The sequence below is a fragment of the Sinocyclocheilus anshuiensis genome, unplaced genomic scaffold (genome assembly GCF_001515605.1).
Source record: "Sinocyclocheilus anshuiensis isolate Anshui unplaced genomic scaffold, SAMN03320099.WGS_v1.1 scaffold1530, whole genome shotgun sequence".
NCBI lineage: Eukaryota > Metazoa > Chordata > Actinopteri > Cypriniformes > Cyprinidae > Sinocyclocheilus > Sinocyclocheilus anshuiensis.
Genome location: NW_015542493.1, coordinates 334,333 through 348,497, shown reverse-complemented (window position 1 = coordinate 348,497; position 14,165 = coordinate 334,333). Strand labels below are relative to the sequence as shown.

Sequence of the window (14,165 nt, the reverse complement as noted above, 5' to 3'; positions counted from 1 at the left end):
AAAACTGAAACGGGAGAGCGCCCTCAAGTGGCCAGTCCAGGGCACCACAACCAGACACTGTGACAAACACAATAAACAAATAAATAACACAATTTAAAAGTGAAAGTGATGTGACATGTGGCCAAGTATGGTTACCCATACTCGGAATTAGTGCTCTGCATTTAACCCATCCTAAGTGCACACACACAGCAGTGAACACACACACACCGTGAACACACACCCGGAGCAGTGGGCAGCCATTTATGGTGCGGCGCCCGGGGAACAGTTGGGGGTTCGGTGCCTTGCTCAAGGGTGCCTCAGTCGTGGTATTGAAGGTGGAAGAGAGCGCTGTACATTCACTCCCCCCACCAACAATCCCTGCCGGTACGAGACTCGAACTCGCAACCTTTGGGTTACGGGTTAATGAATAATAATTTACACAACTACTGTAAGTATATCAAACCTACAAACAGTACAGTCATAATAAGTAGTATGTACCACTACCATGCAGTTGAGGTCAAAAGTTTACATCCCCCTTTCAGAATCTGCAAAATGTAAATTATTTTTTACCAAAATAAGAGGGACCATACTGTCAGTCCTGTGTTCCTGTGTCTTGTGTTTTTCTCCCCATGACCTAGTTTCTCCCTCGTGCCAAATATGTTCATTGATTTCAGGTGTGTCCCAATTAGTTCCTTGTTTCTTAAGCCCTGTGTTTTTCCACCCAATTTGTTCCTTGTTTCTTAAGCCCTGTTTTTTTCCATGTCCAGCATCCGGTATTGTTCGTCTATCCCCTGCTACGTGTGTGTTCCGTGTTCCTTGGATAAATAAAGACTTTAGTTGTAAATGCTCCTACGTCTCCTCCCTCCGACACAGTAGGCAGCACTGTGACAGAATACCGGACCTACAAACAGTAGGCTAAGCGGCGCCTGTTCTCCCTGTGTTTTTGTTTCTTGTTTTGAAAGTCTTTTGTTTTCCTGTTTCTCCCCGTGGCCATGGAAATAGCCGCTTGGTTCTCCGCTCTAGCCCGCAGGAATCTCCCTTTCATTGAGTACGCCCGACAATTCTGCGGGCTCGCTGCGGTGACAGCGTTGCCACCATCAATTCTATGTTTTGGATCGGGGCCAATTACTATCGCCCCGTGGACCTCCCAGACACCACAGGGCTGAGCTGGAGGGAAGGTATCCTCCGGTGTCTGGAGAGCATCTGGTGTTGTGCCGAATTCTGCACCCTTGCCAGATTATGCACCCCCTCGTTGAAGTCGCTACCTGATTGCCTAATCCCATCCCCACCCCTAATCCTAACCCCTTCCCCACACCTACTCCTTAACCTACCAATACTAGGGGGTGCATAATCTGGCAGGGTGCAATTCCAGTGTCGGCTCCAGCCCCTGAGTCCGCTCCAGTGTGGGCTCCAGTTCCTGAGTCCGCTCCAGTGTCGGCTCCAGCCCCTGAGTCCGCTACAGTGTCGGCTCCAACCCCCACGTCCAGCCCAAGGAGGGCTCCAATTCCCACGTCCAGCCCAAAGAGGGCCACAGTTCCTGAGTCAGGCCCACGGAGGGCCACAGGGGCTGATATTTTCCCCAAGGATTTTTTTTGAGGGGGTTATAGGGATCCGGCCGCAGAGACCGGGCCAAGTGCTGATCCGCCATGGCTCCCTAGTCTGCCTGCTCCGCCATGGCTCCCTAGTATGCCTGCTCCGCCATGGCTCCCCGAGCTGCCTGCTCCGCCATGGCACCCCGAACTGCCTGATCCGCCATGGGTCCCAGAACGCTCCCCATTGGATGTTGTGTGGCGCGTGGACGTGCCTTCTGGGAGGGGGGAGTAATGTCAGTCCAGAGGGGGGAGTAATGTCAGTCCAATGTCAGCGTGTTCCCGTGTCTTGTGTTTTTCTCCCCATGTTCTCCCCATGACCTAGTTTCTGCCTCGTGTCAATTATGTTCATTGATTTCAGGTGTATCCCAATTAGTTCCTTGTTTCTTAAGCCCTGTGTTTTTCCATGTCCAGCGTCCGATATTGTTCGTCTATCCCCTGCTATGTGTGTGTTCTTTGTTCCTTGGATAAATAAAGACTTTAGTTGTAAATGCTCCTACGTCTCCTCGCTCCGACACAGTAGGCAGCACCGTGACACATAAAAAATGCATGTTATTGTTTATTTAGTACTGACCTGAATAAGATATTTCACATAAAATATGTTTGCATATATTCCACAAGAGAAAATAATAGTTGAATTTATAAAAATGACCCCGTTCAAAAGTGAATGATGGGATGTTCTTACCTGAATGATCCACAGCTGTTTTTTTGTTTAGTGATATTTTTTCATGAGTCCCTTGTTTGTCCTGAACAGTTAAACTGCCTGCTCTTCTTCAGAAAAATCCTTCAGGTCCCACAAATTCTTTGGTTTTCCAGCATTTTTGAGTATTTGAACCCTTTCCAACAATGACTGTATGCTCATTTAGTACTGCCCTTCAGAGGCTACAGAAGATAGTTACATGTTTCCCAGAAGACAAGATAAGTTACATTTACCCTGATCTTCAAATTCAAAAAGTTCTTAATGCATGGTTTTTCCTTCTGGTGCATCAGTGAGGGTTTGAACCTTCTGTAATAGTTGCATATGAGTCCCTCAGTTGTCCTCAGTGTGGAAAGAGATTTTTCTGAAGAGCAGCAGGCAGTTTAACTGTTCAGGACAAACAAGGGACTCATGAACAACTATCACTAAACAAAAAAAAACAAAAACAAAAAACAGCTGTGGATCATTCAGGTAAGAACACAGTATTAAGAATCAAGTGTATGTAAACTTTTGAACTGGGTCATTTTTATAAATTCAACTATTCTTTTCTCTTGTGGACTATATGTAAACATCTTTTATGTAAAATATATTATTCCGGTCAGTACTAAATAAACAATAACATGCATTTTGTATTACCCCTCTTATTTTTGTAAAATCATTAACATTTTGCAGATTGAAAGGGGGATGTAAACTTTTGACCTCAACTGTAGAAAATCTCAACTGCTTGGTTGTTATATTTTCAAAAAATAAAAACTATATTATCACCCAGTGATATATTAAAGTTGGATATACAGTACACACTACTTTACCTGCATACATAAAGTATAAAGCAATATGTACTATATAGCATATCTAGACAACATTACTACTATATTTTTCATAAAATGTAACATAAAATTATCACCCAGCTCTAATCTGCTAAGATATTATAAATATTAACATCTTGATAAATGTTTTTGAAACAATTTGTATTGTGAAAAGTGCTATACAAATAAATTTCACTTGACTAATAAATAATATCTTCATTCTAGAGGCTCGGCTCTTCAGTGGTGGCTAGGTGTCCTTATCTGCTCTTTTGTGCCATAAAAATGTTACACTTATCACAATCAAACTGAATCACACAGAAAGGCCACTCCTCTGTACTGCAGACATCCATGATGTTTTCCTCAGATTCCACTGATCTGTGGACCCCTATCGATCCGGCAGCTGCCCACAGCTGAGGAAACCAGGGGCCATCCGGATAAAAGCACACACAAAACGCCTCCGTAAAATGCATCTGGATTAATAAACAATAAACTTGGCAAATGTCCACCCAAGCATATGCTCTGCATAGTTGGCTTTTTTTTTTTTTTTTTTGCAACTGCCGGAAATTGAACAGAGGATGTTAAAAACGTGCTGCATGTTGAATTCAACAGACACACTCAAAAGGCAATTTTCAGCAATCGCTGGTTTTACAAATGTAATCGACACAATCGACTGCACTCTTTTTGCAATAAAAGCATCAGTGGAGAATGAATTAGCTTTCAACGACAGAAGGCACTTTCATTCTGTCAGTGTTCAAGTAATCTCACCAATGCAGATGGGAGGTGGCCTGAGCCAATGCATCATTTTATCTTACAATAATGTTGGCAACCCATCTCTACATTTAAATTCCATGTGGTGATTGGTTGAGAATATCAAGTAACACACAAATATTCTAGTAACAGCATTCAGGAAATCAGAGGGTCTGTTGTGGGATTTATTCAGAATTATTTGCTGACTATTATGTTTTTCATGTAGGATTTTTATTCCTACAAAATTAAGTTATTAGCAGAGTGTTGAGTACCAAGAATAACAAAATACTTGATTTTTTTTATACCTTATAATTTGTCCATATGGCTTGTGCGTACACACACGCACACACACACACACACACACACACACACACACACATACCGGTATATGATAAATTCAATTAATTGAGAAAATGAGACACTAAAATGTTAAATCAGTCATTTTGCATGCTACAAGAGATTTAGGCAACAAAAATTACAATCTGCTGGTTTAAAGTATGAAAAAATATATTAAGATTTCGTTATCATTAAAGTGTCATTAAGTTGTTAGTGTTTTTGGCAAAAGTATAAATAAATGTAAAAATAAGGGAAATAAACATTCAGAATTGCTTTTAATATACAATATTGGCCAATTGTGTGTAATATAGACCACCAGTGAAATACTTTTATTGGCAGATAACCAATATGGTACAGTGAACAGACATAAATTTTACTCGTTATTCACTAAAATTCATTGTCAGAGAATTTGTTTTGAAAATGTTTTAATTTTTCTTTTTTAATATATGCATTGTTTTCTGAATTTATAGTCGGGAGCCACACTCTGTAGTATGTGTATATAATATATCATAAAGAGAGGCAGGTGCCAGAACAGAGTGATCATGTATAGCAGTTATTACCGTCATCAAACTGACAGGCAGAACGTAACGGCTGTCTGTTTTAATCTAGACAACATCTTTTGATTCTCGGGACGAAATCTAGAACGCCTTTAGATTTGCCATGCACGAAAACTATATATATATATACTATATATACTATATACTATACAGTATATATTTCCACTCAGTTTCAGCATCTGATTTCATTTTGTTCTTACATAATGTATTCCTTCTGTCATAACAGGCGACAATTGGAATCGACTTCTTGTCAAAAACCATGTATTTGGAGGACAGAACGGTAAGCAGTCTAGCATGCTCTAATACAGCAGTAAATCAAATGCACTCCTCCGTTTTCTATTCCATGTCAAAAGAGAAGAGTTTTAATGAAACCATATTGAATCTCCAAAGCTTTTTTATTATGCCAGCTGGATTTCTAACAGTTTTAGTATATGGCTGGAAGCTCATGTATCAAGAAAATAGATTGTAGAGATGTCTGGAGTTTATAACTCAGAAATGATTCCATGACCTTCAGCGGAGCAGTTTGCTGTGGTTTTATAAGGTCATATTGATCCAGCTCCTAGCTCGGCTCTGCACGTGTTTATGTAATTTTGTCTATATGTGTTTGAGAGGCTGAATAATTTGACTGTTCAGTTGGGGGTCTCTGACTTGCAGGTTCGGTTGCAGTTGTGGGACACGGCAGGCCAGGAACGTTTCAGGAGCCTCATTCCGAGCTATATAAGAGACTCCACTGTAGCTGTGGTGGTGTATGACATCACAAGTGAGCATAACACACACAAACCTCCTTTAGCTCTGAAATACATTACCAAGAGCCAAAAAATCAAAGCAGTTAACATGATTACAGCTGCCCGATTTGTCAATTTGAGATGTGATTAGTGATTATTTTCTGTCAGTAAAGTGTGTTACAGGTCTAGCCTTGTTTAATACTATAACCAGATAGATTCAACCACAAAGATGTAAGAAGCAGCTATAGGTTTATTATTTTTCACAATAAAAAGATGACAGTTTTATTGTCCGTAAGCCCCACTGTGACTTTTAGAGACAGAGTTAGCGGTGCACAAAACTTTGTTGGTATGAACAGAAAACACAAAGCTTGATTTTATAGGTAAAGCAGCCAAAGTCAGTTTCACCTTGAAGCAGAAGCAGGTTCACTGATGTCAGGCTGCACATGAACAGGTATAAATGCCATAATAAAACCTTATTGAATATTTCAATAATATGACAATAGCACACAGTGGAGCACCATAGGTGCAATATATTCCCTGCATTTTGTAAAGGTAAGAAATCATATAAGCTCAACTACCATATACATTTAATAATAATAAAAAAAAATCTCATAAAAAACTAATTCAAACTTTCTAATTAAATTTTTTTTTTAAATAATTCAACATTTAAAAAATGTTTAAAATAATTAAACATACCCTCCAACCAAGGTATTAATGGAAAAATTATAAATCTGTTAGGCTGTTGACTAGTTAAATAAATAAATACCTGATTAATTGCACAGGTTTCTCTAATTAACTGCACTTAACATTCAAATTTTTTGAAATATAAATATTTTCATGTATAATGTCCAGATTAATGTGGAAACAACACAAAGATAGTATTTTAAATACCTGCAACCACGCCTTCTTTCTTTGCATGAACATTTGGGCGGCATTATGCAAATATTTGCACATCGTGACGTAGAGATGTGGGGGTGTGTTTGAACGAGACGTTTTATCCCGTTCTGGATCAGCCTTCTCTTTTAGATAGAATAAATCCTTTTGTGGGATACTTTGAGCTTTGTAACTCTGCAGATCTTATGCATGTACAAATAGTTACATAACACACTAAAGAAAAAATAGAAATCGCATCATATGACCCCTTTAAATACTTTTATTGCATATTTTTACTAAGTACTATGAATGAAGGGCAGTATTACTGATACTGATGCTTTTATAAAATGATTCCCCCCCCCAATTTCTGGGCATAAAAGTAGCAATTATAGCCATTCAACATTACAATGTAATGCAGTATACCAGCCTAAACTGCAGATTATCAGATTGTTTTTAATTGACCTTTTATTAACAATTATGGAACATTAAAAATATTAAGGTGAACTTAAAACAATACTTAACAATATTCAGCTGGGTACACGTAGACCATCCTCGGTCGGCACACAAATTATTTTTCATACATTAAGCCAATATTAATTATTTATTTTTAATACATACAGCCAATATTAATAGTAGAATCCAAAATCTAGGTTATTTCAGTGTTTGCCCTACAAAGTAGTTACCACCTTCTGTCTTTGTTTTTTTTTGTTTTTTTGTATAGATGTGAATTCATTCCAGCAAACTTCCAAATGGATCGATGATGTGAGAACGGAGAGAGGGAGTGATGTCATCATCATGCTGGTGGGCAATAAAACAGATCTGGCAGATAAGAGGTGAGTTGTCTCGCTCTCGATCTTTCTCACACGCTTTTATTATTAAGCTGCTTAACAAGGCTGTTTCACTCACCAGCGTGTGAATCGAAGCTGACAGTTTCATTAAAGAGGTTCTCTGAAAAATTAAAAGGAAGCCTTATTCTCACTTTAGACTTCTGGGAATGCAGGATGACGGATCATTTGAGAACAAACCCTATATTTGTGTGGAAGATAAGAGGTAAAGGAAGCAATGCAAAAATAACACATTGTTTAGAGAATGTTTGCCCTAAAATGATCTCTCCCTGAGAGTGTTGGAGGGTAACTAGGTCAAAGTAGTCATGCTTTACTACACTAACTAGTATTAACTTACTATTAAGTTTTGAAATTAACAAGCTAATTTTCCCCCCAACCTGTTACAATATAGTGAGGCAAAATGCTACATTACTGTTATATATTTGTGCACATGGCTGAGTGAGTTGAGGTAATATTCAGTTTAATGTATGTAGTGTTGGAAATTATAATTATTTTTAGTGAATTCATTCGTTTGGATTGTTCATTTAAATTAACTTTAAAAATTATTCACCAATCCAGAGTTTCTCCATTTAAGATTTTACGCTGTTCATCACTGCTATTGACTCAATTATATGGTATAATCAGCATATAGGAATGATTTCTGAAGGATCTTGTGACAATTCAGCTGTGCCATCAAAAGAATAAATTACATTTTAATATATATTCAAATAGGAATCAAGTCATTTTAAACTAATAATATTCAAAATATTACCATTTTACTGTATTCAGAAACAAACTGTATTACAAAATCTTGCTGACCTCAAAAGTTTGAATGGTCATGTATGTTCAAGTTAATGTTGTTACACTATTTGAAATCTACAACGGATAAATATTGCTCTGACTAAAAAAAGAAATCACATAGTTGCTTTTTTCTTTTTCCTTTTTTGTGTGTATTTAAAGGGGTCATATGATGTTGCTAAAAAGAACATTATTTTGTGTATTGGGTGTAATGAAATGTGTTTATGCGGTTTAAGGTTCAAAAAACACATTATTTTCCATATACTGTACATTATTGTTTCTCCTCTATGCCCCGCCTTGCTGAAACGCATTGATTTTTACAAAGCTCATTGGTCTGAAAAGCGAGGTGTGCCCTGATTGACCAGCTATCCAGTGCGTTGTGATTGGCCGAATACCTCAAGCGTGTGACGGAAATGTTACGCCCCTTACCATATTGTAATGCCCTGTCCGGCCGGAGCGACGAGACAAAAACATTAAAAACCATTATAAAGGAGGCATTTGTTGCATCCAGTGGGGACATAATTACACATTTTAATGACTTATACTGTCTACGAGCTTGTAACTCTCCAAAGAGAAAGGAAAAATTGAAATCGCATCAAAGATATTTCCCCCTTGAATATAGTTTCAGTGTAACAAGTTACTTTTTGGTGTTGTATAGCTAATTACTATTTTTAAATGAGCAACTTGACTGTAATATAAATTACCAGCAGCTTGTAATGTTAGGGAAAGTACAGTTTCAAAGGAGTTTCCCCAACACTGTTTTCGGTCTACCCTTGTTTTAAAACTACCTCGTGTCATGCTTTAATCAGTACAAAGCCTGAATTTTTAGTCACCGGCCCTAAAATGTGTCTAAAATCACTTTTTTTAATATAAAATGTCAATGTAAAATATTTCACTCTAGCTAACAGATCAGAAAAACATGTCATCAAACAAATTACACTTGTAAGAAATGGGCATTTCATGCTTCACTTACTCAGTCCTTCAGAGACGTGGGAGCTCAGGGATAAATACAGCTCAGTCTCTCTCTTTTTGTCGTTTTACTCTCTCTCTAACTGTGTGTCCCAGAGGGAGGTCAATGTTTTCCTCTCTTTTTGTTCAATAATAACTCACCTCTATAGTTTTCATCCTCCATTGCACCTCCTGAGCAAAGAGCAGGTTATCCATACTAATCCACAGCTCTCAGTCTTAAGAGACTTTGAAACAACAGAACAATTTTTAGAAACAGAACAGATTATTAGAAGCAAGAGCAGTTATGGCAATAAACCTGAGAACTTGATTGTTTACCTGTTTGCAGATACCACTTGGTTTGACAATTTGTTATCTAATGCAATGCATTTTGTACATTGTAAGTGTGGCTTAGGAGGTGTACACAACACATAGCTTTTGAGGAGACTCTTATGCTCACCAAGGATGCCTTTTTTTTTTAAACAGTAGTATTGTGAATAAAATGACTAAATGTAATTTATTCCTGGGATGGCAAAGCTGAATTTTCAGAAGCCACTACACTAGTATTCAGGTCACTTTATCGGAAATCCTTCAGAAATCATTCTAATATGTGACCCTGGAGCACAAAACCAGTCTTAAGTTGCACGGGGATATTTGTAGCAATAGCCAAAAATACACCGTATGGGTCAAAATTATAGATTTTTCTTTTATGCTAAAAATCATTAGGGTATTAAGTAAAGATCATGTTCCATGAAGATATTTTGTAAATTTTCTATCGTAAATATATCAAAACTTCATAACAAACCATACATCAATGGAAAGCTTATTTATTCAGATGATGTATAAATCTAAATTTCGAAAAATTGACAATTAAGACTGTTTTTTTGTGGTCCAGGGTCACATATACAGATTTGGTGTTTAAGTAAATTTTCTTATAGCATTGCAATTTACTATAAATGTATTTATATGACATAGAACAATTTGCACTTCTAGTTAGATCCTAACTACTTACATCCTGTCATTGTATATGTATTTAAAGTTTAATCTAATCTAATCTAATCGCATCTGTTATCATATGAGGAATTTGCATAATAATGCATGTAGTCAAGAGTGGATTTATTTAAAGCTTAAAAGGTTCGTGCAGTTTATTAAAAACGAACCAATGGCTAGGCAGCGGAGCTGCACGAGCCTATGGCGACGAACCCACCAAAGCCAGCCCAAAGCGGGCATTCGCCACAGGATTCTCAGGTTACTTTGACTGAAGCGACGACTGAGTCGTGCAGCTACATAGCACGGCTAGCAATGCAGTACTCGTTCCCGTATCTCAGGGAACCGTGGTAACGTTAGTAACCGAGTACGTTCCCTTTCGATACTACACTCGTACTGCGTCTGCTAGACGCATATGGCAACACAGTACAATCACGCCGTGCTAATGTAGTGGAACTACTAAAGGTATAAAACTTCCATAAGCAACCAATGCCCATAGAGAAGTTAACAACAACCCAAGGCTAAGACGGGCTGAGCTTCCCGAGGTCACACCCGGCCTGGTTAATCGTTCCAGAGTACTCCTGTAACTTAGACACCAAGGGGTCGAGAGCTAACAGGTGAAACAATGCCAGAGAACTGTGATACAGCCAAGGGCTCTCTGTCAGATCTGTTTACGCAGCGCATGTCACTTCAAGCGGAAAGGACCCTGGCCTGCAAGGCCGGGACTTCCAGGTTATAAAACCTTGCGAATGTGGACGGCGAGGCCCAGCCGGCCGCCTCACAAATATCCGCAATGGACACACCACTGGACCATGCCCAAGACGAGGCGATGCCTCTAGTCGAGTGGGCCCGTACTCCAATGGGGCATTGGAGGCCCAAAGAAGAGTACGCTAGCGAGATGGAGTCTACTATCCATCTAGAGAGTCTTTGCTTTGTAACCAGAAGCCCTTTGGTGCGGTTACCGAAGCTGACAAAAAGTTGTTCCGACCGCCTATAGGGGGCGGAACGCTCAATATAGATTCTCAGAGCTCTGACGGGGCAGAGCAGAGATAGCTCTCTGTCCTCGTGCTCTGAACGGAGTGGAGAGCACCTTAGGTACGTAACCGTGCCTTGGTTTCAGGACGACTTTAGTGTCGTTAGGCCCGAATTCCAGGCAGGCAGGGCTAATAGAGAGCGCCTGAAGGTCCCCTATTCGCTTTACTGATGCCAGTGCTAGAAGCAGAGCAGTCTTCAGCGATAGCAACCGAATGTTGTCAGACTGTAGCGGCTCGAAAGCGGGGCCCTTCAGGGCCCTCAGCACAGAGGGCAGATCCCATGAAGGGACGGTAGGGGTATTGATAAGCCACTCTCTCGAAGGTGAATCCCTCAAGAATCGCCTGTGACGGGGGGCTATCTGGATGTGAAAGTATGTATCCTTCAGGTCCAGAGAAAAGAACCAGTCTCCCGAGCGAATTTGCGAGAGGATCGGTTTCAGTGTAATCATCCTGAACGACCTCTTCATGAGGGTGTGATTCAGGTGTCTGAGATCGAGGATGGGCCGGAGGCCACCATTTCTTTTGGGGATGAGGTAGTAACGGCTGTAAAAGCCTGACTCGCTCTGGGCTGGAGGAACCATTTCCACAGCTCTTTTTCTCTCTCAGCAAATTCATCACCTCTGAGCGCAGGACGTGAGCGTCCTTGCTTTGCACTGAGGTGGGGACCACGCCGCTGAAGCACGGGGGTCTTCGAGCGACTTGGAGTGAATATCCTCGCTTTATTGTCCCCATAACCCATCTCGACACTCCGGGGATCCTCTCGGCCCGCGTGGCGAGGGGTTGAATTAACTCGGGTGACTGGCCGCACGTGGGCAGAACAATTATGAGTAATGGAAGAGGAAGTTTGCTCTCTTTTTGAAAATGTTTGTGTTTTATTTTTTCCGTTATCACAGCAGTTGAATGCTTGGGCATTTCATGTTGCGCTTTAGCGGGCTGAATGGCGGGGGCGGCAGGTGCTGGTTTCGCGGGCTGCAGGTTGGGCCAATCGTGGGCCAACGCGTCCCTGGTCTTTGAGAAATAGATTGGGCAGTGAGAGTTGTCTTCTGAGGCCTCGGCCTCGCCGAAGATCTCCCAGATCCTATGAACCGTCTGCGGATGGAGCGTCCACTCCCCAGAGGGGACATTGCACCTTGATAGCATGTCCGCTCCTTGGTTCAATTTGCCCGGTATATGCGCTGCTCTCAGCGAGCGCAGGTTGGGTTGAGAGGATCTGTTTCAGTGTAATCATCCTGAACGACCTCTTCATGAGGGTGCGATTCAGGTGTCTGAGATCGAGGATGGGTCGGAGGCCACCATCTCTTTTGGGGACATGGAAGTAACGGCTGTAAAAGCCTGACTCGCTCTGGGCAGGAGGAACCATTTCCACAGCTCCTTTTGCCAGCAAATTCATCACCTCTGACCGCAGCACCTGAGCGTCCTTGCTCTGCACTGAGGTGGGGACCACGCCGCTGAAGCGCAGGGGTCTTCAAGCGAATTGGAGTGAATATCCTCGTTTTATTATCCCCATAACCCATCTCGACACTCCGGGGGTGGCCTGCCAGGGTTTGGCCATGCGAGAGCGTCCCCACGTCTGCTGCGCCTTAGCGGGCTGAACGGCGGGGGCGGCAGGTGCTGGCTTCGCGGGCTGCTGAGTCGGCGCAGACTTAGGGCGAGCAGAGGCAGCAGCGGAGCTGGAGCGCTTAGGCAGGAAATGTTGCATAGACTGAGACGATTTCTGTGCCTCAGTGAAGCGCTCAGCAAATCCTTCGACCGCCGGGCCGAAAAGGCCTTTGGGAGAGACTGGAGCATCGAGGAAGGTGATCTTATCCGCGTCCTTAATCTCTGTCAGCGTCAGCCACAAATGGCGCTAGAGCACCACAAGGCTGGCCATCGATCTCCCGATCGCCTGGGCGGTGGTCTTGGTGGCGCGCAGAGCCAGGTCGGTTGCACTCCCTAGATCCCTGAGGGTAGCGAGGTCCAGGCCAGACTCATCGGAGGATGTGAGGATTTTGGCCTGGAAGACCTGGAGGACCACCATTGAATGAAGCGCCGAAGCCGCCTGTCCAGCTGAAGCACAGCGCCCTCCAACCTGAGTTGGAGGCGTCTGTCGTGACAACTGTCCTTCTGCAAACCATCCCCATGGCCACGCCCTGTTCGATCCAGCAGGAGATCTTCCAGGGGGTCAGGGCCGATATACAAGCGCCGAAGCCGCCTGTCCAGCTGAAGTGTAGGCGCGTCCAGCGAGAACTGAAGTGAACCTACATGGCTTGGATGGGTGAGTGGCCTTTGCTCTCCAGCCGATGGCCGTGGGCGGGCAGAGATGCGCAGCCACTGACTCATCTAGGGGAGGTGGCTTATCGTACCCCTTCAGCGCCGTCGATGGAAGTGAGGGCGGATGAAGAAGGCAGATGAAGAAGCAGTATGAAGGCGGGCGGAGTAGGGAGTGCGCCACGATCATGCCCCGGCAGGAACCATTCATCCAGACGGCTGCGAGAGGGCTCCTCTGGCGGAGACTACTCTAAACCCAGCTCTTCAACCGCTTTGGAGAGGATACGGAGAATCTTGGCATCCATCCCGTCTTTGGTGGCGCTGGGCGCGGATGATGGCGAGGGGGTGGGGTCATTCACCGAGCCCAACAGCTCCTCTGCATCCGATGCTGCCAATGACATGCTGTCATCAAGCAGCTCGTCCTCACTTCCCCCAAATGAGATCAGGTCGCTCGCACCAGCAGAGGGACGCTGATCAGACCGGGAGAAAAGGACGGGGGAATACTCTCTCTGGAGCGAGAGCGAGGCACGCGGGATCTGGGACGACGTGGGCTCGCTCGCAGCTGGTCGCTCAACCCCTCTGCCCCGCTGTTTTTTCCTCACAAGTCCCTGGGAGGAAGAAAATGGGAGGGCGCGAGGGGCGGAGTCGCTCTCTGAAAAGAAAACGATCCGTGAGCGGAGAGAGGCGAGACTGAAGCTCTCGCAGTGGGAACAAATAGCTCCCGTGAGCGCAGCTTCCGCATGGGATTTCCCGAACCAGGATCGCTGGAGCGGCGGAGAAGCAGGTCAGCCGTGCTGAGAGGTCCCGATTCCAGCTGCGAAGGCGTGTCAACGGCGAACAGCTTCGGATCAGCTTGAGGACGTAGAGTCGTCGCTGAAAGAGAATAAATCTGAGAATCCTGTGGTGAACGCCTGCTTATATAGCCAGATGCCCCACCCATTCTGGCAGGCTTTGGCTGGCTTTGGCGGGCTTCGTCGCCATAGGCTCGTGCAGCTCCGCTGCCTAGCCATTGGTTCGTTTT

At 43.1% G+C, this 14,165-nt stretch overlaps 1 protein-coding gene across 1 annotated transcript in view; it reads left to right on the top strand.

Annotated features, from left to right (window-relative positions):
• The window catches only part of LOC107694122 (ras-related protein Rab-6B-like), a 97,689-nt gene that overhangs the window by 56,392 nt on the left and 27,132 nt on the right, over positions 1-14,165 (top strand). Inside the window, exons 3-5 of the mRNA XM_016493733.1 lie at positions 4,938-4,991; positions 5,366-5,471; positions 7,031-7,142. Coding sequence (XP_016349219.1) covers positions 4,938-4,991; positions 5,366-5,471; positions 7,031-7,142 — 272 coding nt within the window. The remainder of the gene's footprint in view (positions 1-4,937; positions 4,992-5,365; positions 5,472-7,030; positions 7,143-14,165) is intronic.